Raw genomic sequence first — 14,368 nt, forward strand, 5'->3', positions numbered from 1 at the left:
CTGTTTTAAAATTGAGCTTAAGTCTATGAAGTTTGTGTTAGTGTCTTAAGTGTTGTAATCCTTTGTAATATCTGTGTATTCCCAAACCTGCCATCAGGTTTAATGATCAAGAAATATGAGAGCCGCTCCCCGTCCACAAACCCATCACTTCTTGTGGCTGTGCTACAAATTCACAATAATTTGTCTGCAAAATATGAAAAGCTTAAAAGCTCTCCCCATTTGGAAATGAAATGTCAATTCCAGAAAATAATCTGGCTGGTTTTAAAGTAAATAAAGTTCTTAGTAGAATGATCTAATGTCTATCACATTATATCCGTAAGAGAGAGTACACCTGATTATGTAACTTGGCGGTGCAAAAGTCATGGAGGAAATGTGTTACTTCAACTTTCAACTGTTAGCAGTAATAGCTAGATCAGGGCTTTCACAGTGTGATTGTATTCTGACGCTCATCTTTGAACACTTGAGTAAAGGGTTGAAACACATAAAAACATATAGCCTTTGTAAGTTGTGTGCGTTATAATCTTTTGTAGCATGTGTGTATTTCAAATGTAATGTCACAGTTTCTCTTTTGGCTGATTTTACATGTGTTCCTTTGGATTTCAGTACATTTTATAATATATATATATATATATATATATATATATATATATATATATATATATATATATATATATATATCATTTCCACTGACTGATTGCAAAAAACAATGAAAGTGTTAATGAGGGATTTTGATTATCAACATAAGGAACATCATTCCACAAATAGGGTTTTAGTTAAAGAACTAGTTTCCAAGTAATCCTCTCCTCTTTAACAGAGCAGAAAATACTCACAGCTTAAATTTCAGTCCAAACAGAGGACATAATGTATGGTGCATTTAGCCTCGGCATTGCCTGACTGTCCACTCAGAGTTCACTTTCAGTTGGTTTAATATGCCACCTAGTGGAATAATATGGTATCACATCTGGGATTGTATTTAATCAGGTCAAATCAATGTGTTGCTGGTAAATTTGCCAAAATTGTCACCAAGCATTGTCAGATCCTACAAAAGAATAAAAACTTAAGGGATGTTTCATTTCCTAATAAAGACAATATTTTGTTTAATTAATGATTCATTTGCACGCTGCACTGAAAGATGACAAAGCTGAACCAGATGCATCCATGCCTGCGAAATGAATGATGGTCAAAGGTACTTTCATGAAAAAAAGAGATTCAGTGAAGCATATGTTGGCGCCGTCTTCAGCATGAATGATTAACAGCCACATTTATTTACCGCAAGATACACATTTTCACTCGGAAAACGTCTAATCTTCAGGAGCTTCATTGGCTAAATTGTCCAGGTCTCGTCCGTCAAAACGTATGAAGTGCCAGCCTTCGCTGGCGGTGAGGTCTTGAGCTCCTTTAGCAGCGTAGAAGTCTCGAGAGGGCTTATTCCAGTCCAACACAGACAACTGCAGCCGCACACACTGCATCTTCTTCCCCACCTGAGAAGACAAAACAGACATGCACTGCTACCTCTTCGCCACACAGGACACTCCTAGAAAACGGTGAAATTTAGTGGTCGACAAAAGACATGCTTACCTCAGCAACTTTGCTCAGTAAACCCTTGCCAATGCCCTTTCCTGTAATGGTAATCAATTAAATAAATATTTTTACTTGAAGAAATTATGATTTGCACAACTCAATCCATATTTTATTTACCCCTGAATTCTTGCATCACATACAGGTCCTCCAGAAACACAGAGCGGCCCTTCCACGTGCTGTAGGTGTAAAAGTAAAGGCCGTATCCGACAATTGTGAATCCTACATGGACAAAAGGTGCAATCAATCAAAAATATAAGCAGGCAGAAAACCACAAAAGAAATGAAATCCTTACAAATATAAAAGGAATATTTAATTGTGTGTTGTTTGGTGAATTGATTTCCAGTCTGGATGCACAGTTATTGTGCAACGCCCCCAACCTCCCTTCAGTTTCAGCTCTGAAAAGGAATCTACGAACAACATCTGGCACGGTTGATTTATGAGGCGGCACTGGTGTGGTCATCGTGATTTATTAGATACTAAATGGAAATATCTCAACAGCAAGGTCACACATTGTCTGACAGGAAGCAATACGATAGAAACACTTCACCTTCTTTCGATTTATGCTCCTCCGGCACTTCTGCAACGAGGCATTTAAAGAAGGGATTGTGGCCAAAACCGTCCCGCTCCAGTTCTAAAGTAAAGCAGATCATTCACCCAAATGGCAGCATTCCCTCTTCACATTATAAGTAACAGGATTATTCCTCAGCACCCAAGCACAAGAAACATTGAGACATTTGAAGATGAATTCATCTATCATCTAACTAACTAACTAAGATCCAGCATATGGTAACATTGCTGAAAAATTGTACATCAGGCAAGAAGCAAGTAATACAAAAAAATCACATCCTACATCTTTTTTAATCTAAATCTGCAGGTTTTATCTAAGTTGTTTACTCATAAAAATGTTGAAGTAATTTACTAGTTCATTAAACTATTGCATAGTGATATATTGTCTTCTTCTAACCAGATATCCTTTAACAGTAACGTATGTATTGAACGCTTCAGTCTTACTTCAAGCAACTTTCAATTAATGGTATTAATTAATGGATTGTAAGGGAGACTGCTTGTAGTAATTCATAGAGGAACTCATATTTTCATCAATCATATATTTTTTTAAAGAAAAGGAAGTGCCATGGACCCTGCCCACCCAAATACCTTCATGAGTTATCTTCACCTGGTCGGACATTTTTTCAAAAACCGCCAACTCCTGGGGAAAAATAGGGTTTTATTAAGTTATGTATTAATGCATTACGAAACCTGTCATTTGACAAATATAGCTACGGGCATGCAAATATTACTCACAACATAATACACATCGTCCCATGCGGTATTTGTGAAGCAAAGCACGTGTTTAAGGTTAGTGGCATTACAATAACGAGATACTGAGCCTCACCAATATCATTCTCGATATTTCTTTGCAGTCTTCCTTTGCTGCAGGCCGGACTTTGAAATGCATGTTTGTAGAAACTATCACAGTCCGCACTTGACTCTGATTGACCGTCAGAAGTCAGAAAACCGCAAAACGTAACCACGTTGATGACAACAATGAATTCACAGGAAGTGGTTCCGGTGTTGCAATTATGCTTTCAAAATAAAAGGACTCAATACTATAAAGAGTAAATCTCAAACGAGTTTTTAAATCTTGGCCGCAATGCTTAGTGGGAGTCGTAGTTCATTGTTGTAGTCTTGAATTTGGAAAAATCGTATATTTATTTACTTATTCTGGCCTGCCAACTGACCAGAAGCAGGGGTTAAATGTAACCAATTACATTTACACAATTTTCAATTCTATGCCATGTTTTACTCTGCTCCATAAATCTAACATTACATTTTGACATAAACATTACTGTTTTATTCTCATTGACATGTTCTTTACATATAAAAATGTAAACACAATGGAAATATGATATGACATTTACTCATGTGCAATTTTGAATGCAGGAGTTTTTACAATGTATTACTTTTATTCAACTCAAACTTGTGATCAGTGATGACACCAAGCCAGTTGCAGAGAATAATAGCAGTTTGTTTAAACAGCTGTTCAGATATCGAATTATGATAAACAGGGACTTTTTTTATTTATTTATGGCAAACTGTACACAATAAAAACCATCATGGAAATAAAAAAATAAAAACACATTCAGACAAGGATTTCATACAAAATCTGATTTATTTTAGAGTAAAAAAAGAACATGGAATCAATTAGAATATAAGCTGAAACATTACAGATCTCACAGCTGGACCTGAGTTGTCATTGGGCATTCACATATTTACAATGTCGAGTCACATTTGCTCTTCATCAGTCAAGAGTTCAGATATTCCCCTTCATACCATGCCAGAGTTTACCCCTTTATGTTCAGCCCAAACAAATCACTTTGTGTGTTCAGCTGCATCAACATGTTAAAGTATCCACTATGTATACAAGTCTCAGTGTGGCGACTGCGTGCTTGCTCCAGGAGACTCGGACCGGTCGAGCTTCATCACCGCTTCGAGTGGGTTTGAAGAAATTGAGGTTGGGAGCACGGAGGTCTTCGCCTCCAAAGAGGAAGAGGCAGACGAGGGCAGAGATACAACTATGTACTTCTGCATTGGTCGTGAACCGGCCAGTCCAGGACCACTGCCAGACTCCAGTTTTACCAAAGGCTGCAAGGTCGAAGTGGCACTGGGAACAGTGCTAGTGACTGGTGAGGCTGACTGGGAAGAGCTGAGGGTGATTACCTGGAGGGAAGATGAAAAGACAGATGTAAATTCACACTCTTAGGATTTTAAAGAAAAGGGTTTCAGTAAATCCCCTTACATTTTAGGACCATTTAAGTTTCTAATTATTCTACTACTTTTGTTTCTTGTATTTATATTGTAACAGTAGATATACGTTGTTATAAAATGTCATCACTCATGATGCTTGCATTGTTATTGCAGCTGCTATACTACCAACATTGACAAGAGAAGGTAGAAGAGGAGATTTTCTGTGGCGGCGCCGCTGCAGAGCAACGCTGCGATGAGTGTAAAACTGAATTAAAGTACCTGCTGAGTTGAGGAGGCTCCAGCACTGGTTGCCATGACGATGTATTTTGTTGCCGGGGGAGATGGCTGTGACGGGGTCCCTGGCCGAGGAGACATCAGAGTGAGGGAGCTTGGGACCTTAATGATGCTGGGAGTGCGCGGTCCTACCGACCCACTTAATCCACTTTGTGACACAGTAAGGGTGGGACGAGGCTGCAAGAAAACAATTCATCGTTCATAACTGAACATCTGTGTGTTGAGTTGCATGTCCTTCTGCAAAGCTTCACATTAACTCTGGACTGAGTGCAATGCCAAAATAATACGCAATATATCATTGTTTTTATGGCATCTTTCCAGCTTTCTAACAACTATTTGCTTCACGAAACATAATCTATTTATATGAGTATTAAATATACCTGTGTGATTGTTAATGTGGTTCTGTTGACTTGTTGAGCTTGCAGTGCTGCTTGAGTCCTTGCCTTCATCACATGAGAGCACAGCATGGGTCCGAGGTAACCATAGTCTGTCCGATACTGTTCCACATTGTCAGGCTGAGGTCGGATCTTGGCAATAACACTTGCACAGTGTTTCTTTAAAAACAAAAGGCATTTTGTAAATATTAAACATATGTTCTGTAAGAAACAATTACTGATGAATGTCGTATTGGTTTATTGAAATGATTTGACTGTTATAGTCTACAAATGTAGTATTTTGTGGGAAGGCGTCTACTTTTCAGTGCATCATAATCACAAACATATTACCAGTAAGAGGCTTTGGACATGGTCAGCTCCAATCTTATCAATATTGGAGACCACTGGTCCTTCCATCACCGCTTTGATGCGAACACCCTCTATAGTAAGCCGAGGAAGGATCAACGTCTTAATCACCTGCAGGGGGGGATATAATAAAATCAGGTTGGTGCCGATAGATGAGTAAAATTATAAAGACCTATTTAAAGGAAACAGAATCACACTCACATCAGGTCCGAGTTCAGAAAGTCCAGCGATGCAGCCGTAACGTGTTGTCCACTGTGTTTTCTCATCCAACCAACTCTGAAGAAACATATCAGTCTGGTTTAGTGTGTGAAGGGTTTTTAAAAAGGTTCAAATTCAATGAGGGTAATATAAAAAGTGATCACCTTAGTGAAGGTCTTGGTAATACGGGACTGGATGTTGTTGGTCGTAGTACTGAAGGTTTTACAACTTTGGGCCATGAGGCGAGCAGCAAAGTCTCGTAAAGCCCAGTGGTTATCAACATCTGGTCGCAAACACAGCTGCTTACTCACAATACACGTCACCACAGCTGGGATGAGCTCATGCAGCTGCAAATACAGATGGAGAAATGTAAACATGAAGATAAAAGTAAGCGTGGAGATTAGACCTTTCAAAAAATTAATAGAACATTTGTTTGTTTTCTGCACTCACGTATTTCTCCAAATACAGGGTGGGGTTGTCCATTAGAGCTTTGACCATCCGCATTAAATAAATCAGCAGTGCCAAGTTGTTTTGCACCACATTCACACGAACCTTGGAGGAGAAGATAAAGTCAGTACTTTCGGCACAGATATGCTTCTTTTCTTTTTTTCTTTTTTTTTTTTTTAAACGAGGCGAGTAATGTTTCAGAACATTAGGAGGATGGAAAAGACGCTCACTCCTTCAGAAATGAATGTGCTGAATCTTGGAAGCATCTGATACAGTCCAGGATCTGTGGCAATGCTCTGTAAAGCTTCCTGAAGGAGACGAGAGGGAACATTTATCAAAAAAGTTCAAACTACTGTTTGATCATTTTTTTTGGCAGAATTCTGGAATGACACATACAACTTTATGTTGGCTGCAATTTCTTTACTTTATAGCCAATTAACGAAACTCAATGTAATTTATAATCAAAATGATTAAAAAAAAATAATCAGGTTGTTACGCTGCATGTAGAAAATAAACCATATAGACAGAAAAACAAGACTTACAGCTCTTTTCGCCTCACAGGAGCCCACACACGCTTCTGTAATTTCCTTGTAGTAGAGCTGCTGTTCCACAGACAGCTCATGAGTGCTGCGCGGCTTCAACCTTATTAGACCCTTCTCCTTTCCTGAAAGAGACAGATGTAAACATGGTAAAGGATTAGGGAGGGAAGGAGGAAGGAAGGCAGGGCGACAGGAATGTTAAATAGAGAAATGTTTAATTCTAATACAACACAAGATACTGACCTTTGCCATCAGCAGCGGTTGCCCCCTGACTCTTGCCGTGAATCATACCTTCCTCCTCCTGACCAGGTTTGACCACTTTGAGGGGCTCTGTAGATTCCACCTTTTGTTGCTCTTTTGGTGCTGAAAAACAGTAAATAAAACCCAATATTACGTATTTCCTGCAAATTTATATATTTTGTTGTCTTTAAAAAGAGAAAGAAATGGGGGCTCACCTGGTGGTGGATTTTCTGGAATAGAAGGTTGCACCCCCTCAATGCTTAACCAATGGGCTGTGGATTTAAATAAGCATGGTGGATGTGTTTACAGTCAAAACAAGACAATATGCTGGAGTATGACGGCATGTAATACTGATCATCTGCGTACCTTTGAGAGACACATCTAGTGGCACTCTGGGGAGCGGTGTGTTAATAATGTCACTGAGGTCGACTTCCTTTTCCTCATAGAAATGAAGCTCTCTTCCACCACCACTTGCAAAGCGAAAAGGGATAAAGTCTTGCGACTGGAACCCATACAGGGGCTGTAACAAAAGGAAACTTACTTAGAACACCGAAGATAAAAAAGAAACCAGAGCAAAATACCCACTTTTAGCTTTTTGGAACAACATCTATCAAGTGCTATACTATAAGTTAAAAAGAATGCAAGTTCTCCCTTACCTCCACATTTTTTAGTTTGAGAGCATTATCTAGGTCACTGGTGGTTAATTTACGTCTCTTCCCATGATGCATGAATTTGAGAGCATCCTGAGTAAAAGGGAGACCAAACAGAAATAAAAATATAAAGATCATGTGTCAGTTATGCCAAAGACAATCAAGCATGAAGTTTCAGTGCAGTTTACAGACCCAAATAAAATATCTGTATCTATCATCCATGAATTACCTGTGCAATTTCTTTTATTCTGTAGCTGACTTCTTCACTTAGGGCTGCGCAGCTTTCCTCCTGTAACTGCCCCACTCCCACAGACTCTGCCATGGCCTTCATGGACTCTGTGGGCAGGGAGACCGAACACTGCTTCGGCCGACGTTCCTCCGCCATGGCTAACAAAGAACGCAGGTCTGTGAATATCACCCCTCACATACACACACCAATATATATCATTCAAACAGATGTACTCTTATTCAGGGGACCTCTTATCTTTGGGGGGTAAAACCCATTTCACTTTTAGAAAATGTAAATGGTTCAATGCCAGTAATAACCACTCAATAGGTCTAAAGCCACAAACACAACATCTTGACATTATTTGACAAGCAGTCTTGATATAGTTATGTGATGATTCAGCAAACGTTATAGAGCCTATAGCTTACTTCTATTCCGTCATTACGCCAATTCCCCAAATTAAATTATTAAAATGCAGAATTGCAGTTCAGCATTTAGATATTTTCAACAAAATGACTTCACTATTTATCCGCTTTGGGGAGACCATGATGAAAAACAACCATTTAAGAGGCCAAATCACATCACTCAAGAAGTTACAAGTATCCATGGCTGAGATGTGAGACAATGTGCATACATACATACAAGTAGGCGATTCAATTCAGCGTTGTGGGATGATTACAAAAAGAAAGTCAATGTTAAAAACGAAGGACTCAGCTATTGATAGCAAGAGACCAAAACTACACTTTTATAAAAACAAATGTTGCATTTGCCATAAGCCAAACAGCTGTTTAACATGGTAACATGAATGCAATGAGAGAAAGACCGCAAACATAAAGCCGAAGCTATACATAGTCACAACAATAATGTGTATGTCTTGAGCAGTCAAGCCCAGAAATGTAACGTTACTTGCTTTTAGCAATACAACTGTATTTGTGGCAGACCTTGAAAAGTGTAGCTTATTGTGCACGTTGTCGAAAAACATAAATCCTATCAGGAGTGTTAGGACGTGCATGCAGATGTCTCATCAGCACAGACGGAGGCAGTCATTTCTGCTGCAGATGCCTCAAGGAAATAACGTTATCGCCTTGACTACGTTACGCTACGTGACTTCATACCTTACTTACTAATAATCCTGATTACGTCCACTTTGATTATATGTTCAATCTTGTTTACAACGCACACGAGACAAATTCCATGAAATAAATACTTTTTTAAAGGTTTTATACTTCATGTGTGTAAATAAACACACCGAGCTGCAGAGAGCGGGTTCTCCACTCTGACGGAAGAACAACCAGCAACATTCAATACTCGAGCCACTTCTAAAGTACCGGTGTATCCTTGCAAGTGCAGCGACTTCATATAATACATATAAACAGTGATGATTTTAAGCCACTTAACGACTACATAGTTCTTTAATAAGAACTTACAGTGAATACATATGATGTGTTTTAGCTTGCATGCTAGTAACTTAGCTTCCGATGACATTTTACCTGTGTGAAGTTGTCCTTTCCTTTCTGAGTTTGAGCAGGAACTTACGCGAATAAAAACCGTCAATGTTGAGATTTGCAACAATAATTATTTCGCAAAGCCAATTTTTCTCTGTGAATATCCATCTTTCGATATAAACAACTAACTAATTCAAGGATTGCAGCTGGGACCTCCTTTCGTGAATTAGCGCTTATGTTCCGTCGCCATTTTGAGTCACGTTCGGTTGAGATATCGCGAGACTAAAATTGAAACAGATGGACAGATCTGAAGTAACTTATCCGAAGTCAATTACGGAATATGTGTTTTAAATGGCAAAATGTCCCATACCACAATTAAATAATTTGACAGTATAAGTTGATTAAATGCCAGTTCCTCTGAGGAAAGTACGCGAGACCATGAATTTATGAAGTAATGTGTCCGGAACCAATGTGATCCTCGAGTTTCTGCCGGGGACCTTATGATGTAGCAACAGAGACAAATGTCAGGAGCGTGGAAGGACATTACAAGAAGCAATCATGTATAGGTTTTTATTCCGGACAGTGTGCACGGCGCGACATTCTTCAGTCAGTGTATTTGAGTCGTGTGTGTTTCCAGCTAAATGTGACACGGCTGCAGCTCCCGTTTTAAGGTGAGTTTGTCTGTGAGTGAACGGGATACTTGAAGCACAAAGTGACGAGGTAACGTCATATACTTACTGGGCTGTCATTCGGGTGTATTTGTGGTAAAATACTAAGTGTTTATAGTGACAACAATGCACATTCAAGATAGCCCGAAACTATGTTGTTCCCATAAAAGCTGGGGACAGCTAATGTTGGCTATTAGCCTTCTTAACCTGCACGTATGCGGTGGGACATTTCTGTGAGAGGTTCAGGTGCATCACTCGCAAGTTAGTTTCTACAATTAGTAATACAGCATTTTCAGTGTTTTATCATCAAGGATATCATATTAATAATAAATCATGTTATTTTAGGACCGTATTGCCCATAATTATTGTGTTTTTGTATTTGATTTTGTAATAATAGTGTTATTATTATTCACACTTCTAGGATCCCTTCTGGGTCCGACCCCTATGACTATTAACACTGTTTTGTTCTCTAAACGTAGGGTTGCAAATGGAGGTGGAGTCAAAGCCCTCAGCACAAATTCAGTCACACTCTGTGAAAAGAAAAATGATGTTGACAATTCTCATCTAGTTGAGAAAACAAATGCAGATAAAGAAAGTGAGCCAACAGAAACTCCAACTGTGGTTACACAGAAAGCTGAAGATGACAGCAATATTATTAAGATGGCTGAACATAGAGAAGAGGAGCCAGTGGTGTTGGAGAAAGATGAGGGAAGTACCACGCAGCAGCAGCAGGTGGATGTTAAAATTGAGGAGGTCGTGGCAACGCCAAAAGAAATGAAGACTGATGCAGCCAAGAGTGGTAAAGAGAGTCTCCTCGACCTTCTTGGAGCCATGAAGGTAGAAGTAACTAATAAGAGGAAGCTCAAAAACATGATCGTGAAGCCAAGTTATGAGTCTACACCCAAGTCAAAGCCAGCAGCTATGGAGAGCACTATCAGTATGTTTCAGAAGGCTACAGTGGAGGCTTCATCACAGAGGTGAGAGGGGGTTTGGAATTATTCATCAGCTTGCATTGCCTTGATAAAGTGCAGGTTTCTTTGAGTCGTAAGCTGTATCAACATTAGCAATGCCATGGTGACTTTCAACTAAAACATGATGAGATGACAACACGGTTACTGCTGCCATTCATTTCTGTTGTGAGTTTGATTGTTTTACCTGTAGTTTTTGCCTGTACACCTGTTACTCACTTTACACCTTAATCTTGGGAGGATGTCTGAAAACCCGGCCTCTCTCCATCCACTGTGTTTTCTTTAGAGAGACACTGGCTCCTGAACTGGTTGCAGCTGTGTCTGCTGCTGCCTCCACTCTGCCTGACCGCAGCCAGGCTGAGTCTGAGCTCCTCCGGCAGCTGAGACAGCACGAGACCATCACTGAGGCCCAGAAGAAAGGGGACATTAACAACCTTGGGTATGTGTCTAGTACAGGTCTCCAGTAAAGGAATGTTAATGGGCTGGATATTTAAATGAAACTGTGATATTTTATATGCTTTTTGCTTTTTCATTCTGTATAATGGGGAAAATAAAGATTCACATGTAATAAACGTTAATCCAACAATATTTTCTCAGAGTAATAATCGCTGACATGAAGGTAGGAAAGAATCCTAACCGACAGAATGCTCGGCCAGCTAATCAGATCCGTTTTGATGACGACGGGCGAGGATACACGCAAGACAGAGGGATCACTGCTGAGCTGGATGGTATTCGGAGGAGGTAAATACTTTCTTCATGTTTTACTCTTATAGGTTTTGAGATGGACCATGTATTTAATGTGCCTTTAATTTTTTTTAGGAGGAACTTGTTCTCAGGAAAAAGACTTAACATCTTCTCTCCGACTACTGATGAAGATGGAGTTGAATCAACAGTTGGTAATAAGGAATTTTTATATCGTAATAACCCTACTTTTATTTATTGACTGTTTTTTTACAGTGGGTGATTTATTGTGTTATTTGTATAGATACTTTTTTGGCTTTAGAAATAAGTGAGAATTGAACCTTCATTAATGAACTGCTCATAATGCTGCTGTCATATTTTCAGCTCGACCAACCCTATGGGACATGGAATTTGCTAATCAGTTGTCTCTGTCGACCAACCTAACACCCCGCAACGGGCTTGAGGAAATGATCCAGTGGACCAAAGAGGGGAAAATGTGGCAATACCCAATCAACAATGAAGCTGGTGAGTAATGAATGCTGTATTCTAGCTAACTGTAGAGAGAAGAACAAAATGACCTCTGACAGAGTCTTCTTGCTCTATGATAGGCCTTGAGGAGGAAGCCAGTGTCCCATTCCATGAGCATATCTTCTTAGAGAAACACTTGGAGGAAGGTTTTGCCCGTCAGGGACCAGTGCGTCACTTCATGGAGCTCGTGGTGGCCGGTCTGTCCAGAAACCCTTACCTGACCGTCCAACAGAAGAGGGAACACATTTTCTGGTTCAAAGACTACTTCCACCAGAAAGAGGAAGTCCTCAAGGAGGCTGATGTTTACCTCAGCTGAGCTAAAGACGACTGCACAAGTGTTCAACATTTGTTGAACGTGGACACATTAAACTAAGTCCTGTTTACTCAGTAGGGCTTTGCATATATGATCATTTTTACTCATACAGGTTGGATTTCTAAACTCTTCCAGTTGGAATAGTGTGGCATCAAGTCTGTGTCCTGTCTCACTGTTGATCAGACTACAGAACAACTGTTGAAATGTCACTGATACTGGTGCGTGTACAAAGAATATAGATAATATAAAACAACAAAAGTACAGCCATGGCTTTTCGCTTATTTCATTCGTTCAACCTTTATTTGCATAATCCAATGCAGACTGACTAAAATGTCTCAATAAAGACACAAATACATGAACATAGAATTTGGACAAATCAGTCCCAGAAATTACTATCCAAGGATTTTTGTGATACGCAGATGGTATTATAATTATGAATAAATGGTTTAGTTTTGTAACAAGGCATGTTTGAAAATTAGGTTTCATAAAAAAAAAAACAGTGGACTGTTTAGTTGGATGGATGGTTAAAGACCTTCACTTTCAAAGAAAACAGGTTGATGAAAATATTTTTTTATTAGTTGTGTGTGAAGGTCATCCAAACACCTGTGATCGTGACGAATAGTGTTTTCCCAGGCCGTAAAACAAGTATGACTTATGTTATGTGCAGCATCTAGGACGTCGGATCAGGTTTACAGTAAGAGGGTATGAAACCATGAACCGTGTGCCCTTTGGAAAGGAAGTGCTTTTAAAGTGTGGAAAAAAAAAAAACATGTTAACAATGTACCACTCAGATTCCTTTTGGTCTAAAAACACTCTCCAAGCTATTGTCTGAGAATGTGTGGAAAATAAGAGCTTGGCAGTTCAGAGTGCCTCATTTCCACATTTTGTTCACTTTTCCTTAAACACATGATTGTCATGATAAGATTTTGGCAACACTTCCCTTGTATGAGTATAAAGTACAAAAAAAAAATGTTTTTGTTCGGCTCAGAAATAACTTGTATGAAAATATCCCACTAGATGGCACTACTCGCTTCTATGGTCAGTCTGATGTTAGGATATCTAACCATTTTAGGACAAGAACCTGGACCTAGATATTTCAACAAACAAGCTGCATCTGCAGTGCAGTAAATGTGTTGCATTTATTAACCAGTATGAATAAACTGGATATGGTGTAAAAACATATTATGATGTAATGACTGTTTCAGATTTAGGGAAACAAGACCATTTGAGGGGAAACCCAACTACACATTATAAACCTGTCACTATTTTTTAAACTAGCACATCTGCAAATATATTTTACTGTGAAAACCACAAGGGGCCGAGTGTACTATTCAGGAAAAAAAAAACTACTCCCTGTGATCAGGTGGGCACAATATTTCTCAAAGCACGAGAGGGACTCTGAATGTTCCTCTGCCTTTATGGCGCATTTAGGTGCCTTCAAAATGTACATAATCCAAGAATTTGCAATGAAGATTTTATGACTGAAAATCTGCTATAATGATTGATCACTTTTATTACACGTTTCAAACCTGGTGCCAATAACAAGACGGCCTACTGTATTTTCACTTTCTCAATACAAACTTAAATTGTTGTTATGGTTGTAATGCAGGACACCGTAGCAGCATCTCACAGTAATTCATGGCTGAAAATGTTTAACTCCTGAATCCACAGCTTCCAATGAATCTGCTGATTCATGATTTTCTACTTAATTATCTAAGCTAAACTTAAAATTCTAATGAAATACATTGCACATAAAATGCACATCTCATTTGAAAACGGGTCCATTTAGCAATGTCCAACCAAAGAGCACTCAAACGCACCGTGTAGTTGTACAACTCAAAAGACCGAGCCTGTAAGTGGGCCATGAATGCATCATCAGACTCTGGACGGTTGTCATTATTGACAGAGCGGCAGACTTGAGAGTTGTGACTAGTCGGTGCAGGATGGTGTGAACTTCAGCGAGGACCTTGAACCAAACAGTTACATTACAAACCTCTCTTTATATTTACTACATTAGAGCTGGTATCTGCTGTAAGAACGCAACATTTTTATTTCATTTCTACCTGTTGATTTCCCATTAATTATTTATTTTTTGCATGCGAGTG

At 39.2% G+C, this 14,368-nt stretch overlaps 3 protein-coding genes across 3 annotated transcripts; 1 reads left to right on the forward strand and 2 right to left on the reverse strand.

Annotated features, from left to right (window-relative positions):
• Positions 1 to 1,200: 1,200 nt before the first annotated feature.
• Positions 1,201 to 3,058, reverse strand: sat2b (spermidine/spermine N1-acetyltransferase family member 2b). The gene is made up of 6 exons (XM_079237475.1): positions 2,975 to 3,058; positions 2,737 to 2,788; positions 2,129 to 2,212; positions 1,699 to 1,800; positions 1,579 to 1,619; positions 1,201 to 1,481 (listed from the first exon to the last, which is right to left on the reverse strand). Exons 1-6 carry the CDS (start codon positions 3,035 to 3,037, stop codon positions 1,302 to 1,304), a joined length of 522 nt encoding a protein of 173 aa, XP_079093601.1. The 5' UTR covers positions 3,038 to 3,058; the 3' UTR covers positions 1,201 to 1,301.
• A 720-nt stretch (positions 3,059 to 3,778) lies between these two features.
• Positions 3,779 to 9,264, reverse strand: taf6 (TAF6 RNA polymerase II, TATA box binding protein (TBP)-associated factor). Its single transcript, XM_079233512.1, has 15 exons — positions 9,151 to 9,264; positions 7,664 to 7,821; positions 7,441 to 7,527; positions 7,151 to 7,304; positions 7,000 to 7,056; positions 6,788 to 6,907; positions 6,548 to 6,669; positions 6,236 to 6,313; positions 6,009 to 6,110; positions 5,723 to 5,905; positions 5,562 to 5,636; positions 5,346 to 5,471; positions 5,001 to 5,174; positions 4,606 to 4,797; positions 3,779 to 4,299 (listed from the first exon to the last, which is right to left on the reverse strand). The coding sequence occupies exons 2-15, from the start codon at positions 7,817 to 7,819 to the stop codon at positions 4,009 to 4,011; spliced, it is 1,917 nt and encodes a 638-aa protein (XP_079089638.1). The 5' UTR covers positions 7,820 to 7,821; positions 9,151 to 9,264; the 3' UTR covers positions 3,779 to 4,008.
• A 1,120-nt stretch (positions 9,265 to 10,384) lies between these two features.
• On the forward strand, positions 10,385 to 12,506 carry mrps31 (mitochondrial ribosomal protein S31). Its single transcript, XM_079236508.1, has 6 exons — positions 10,385 to 10,750; positions 11,028 to 11,180; positions 11,339 to 11,482; positions 11,561 to 11,637; positions 11,807 to 11,947; positions 12,031 to 12,506. The coding sequence occupies exons 1-6, from the start codon at positions 10,434 to 10,436 to the stop codon at positions 12,264 to 12,266; spliced, it is 1,068 nt and encodes a 355-aa protein (XP_079092634.1). The 5' UTR covers positions 10,385 to 10,433; the 3' UTR covers positions 12,267 to 12,506.
• The last annotated feature ends 1,862 nt before the right edge of the window (positions 12,507 to 14,368 follow it).

This window comes from Taurulus bubalis (assembly GCF_910589615.1).
Source record: "Taurulus bubalis genome assembly, chromosome: 2".
In the NCBI taxonomy this organism is placed as follows: domain Eukaryota; kingdom Metazoa; phylum Chordata; class Actinopteri; order Perciformes; family Cottidae; genus Taurulus; species Taurulus bubalis.

What these genes read in the sequence shown, in the direction of transcription:
- sat2b (XM_079237475.1), bottom strand. Translation starts at nt 3,037, where the DNA reads ATGCATTTCAAAGTCCGGCCTGCAGCAAAGGAAGACTGCAAAGAAATA. An exon ending in GGTGAAGATAACTCATGAAG is followed by an intron (nt 2,213 to 2,736) that starts GTATTTGGGTGG and finishes GCTTTACTTTAG; the next exon opens with AACTGGAGCGGGACGGTTTT. An exon ending in TGTGATGCAAGAATTCAGGG is followed by an intron (nt 1,620 to 1,698) that starts GTAAATAAAATA and finishes TTACCATTACAG; the next exon opens with GAAAGGGCATTGGCAAGGGT.
- taf6 (XM_079233512.1), bottom strand. Translation starts at nt 7,819, where the DNA reads ATGGCGGAGGAACGTCGGCCGAAGCAGTGTTCGGTCTCCCTGCCCACA. An exon ending in GAATAAAAGAAATTGCACAG is followed by an intron (nt 7,528 to 7,663) that starts GTAATTCATGGA and finishes CCTTTTACTCAG; the next exon opens with GATGCTCTCAAATTCATGCA. An exon ending in ATGTCCAAAGCCTCTTACTG is followed by an intron (nt 5,175 to 5,345) that starts GTAATATGTTTG and finishes TTGTTTTTAAAG; the next exon opens with AAACACTGTGCAAGTGTTAT.
- mrps31 (XM_079236508.1), top strand. Translation starts at nt 10,434, where the DNA reads ATGGCTGAACATAGAGAAGAGGAGCCAGTGGTGTTGGAGAAAGATGAG. An exon ending in GTGGAGGCTTCATCACAGAG is followed by an intron (nt 10,751 to 11,027) that starts GTGAGAGGGGGT and finishes TGTTTTCTTTAG; the next exon opens with AGAGACACTGGCTCCTGAAC. An exon ending in CTGGATGGTATTCGGAGGAG is followed by an intron (nt 11,483 to 11,560) that starts GTAAATACTTTC and finishes AATTTTTTTTAG; the next exon opens with GAGGAACTTGTTCTCAGGAA.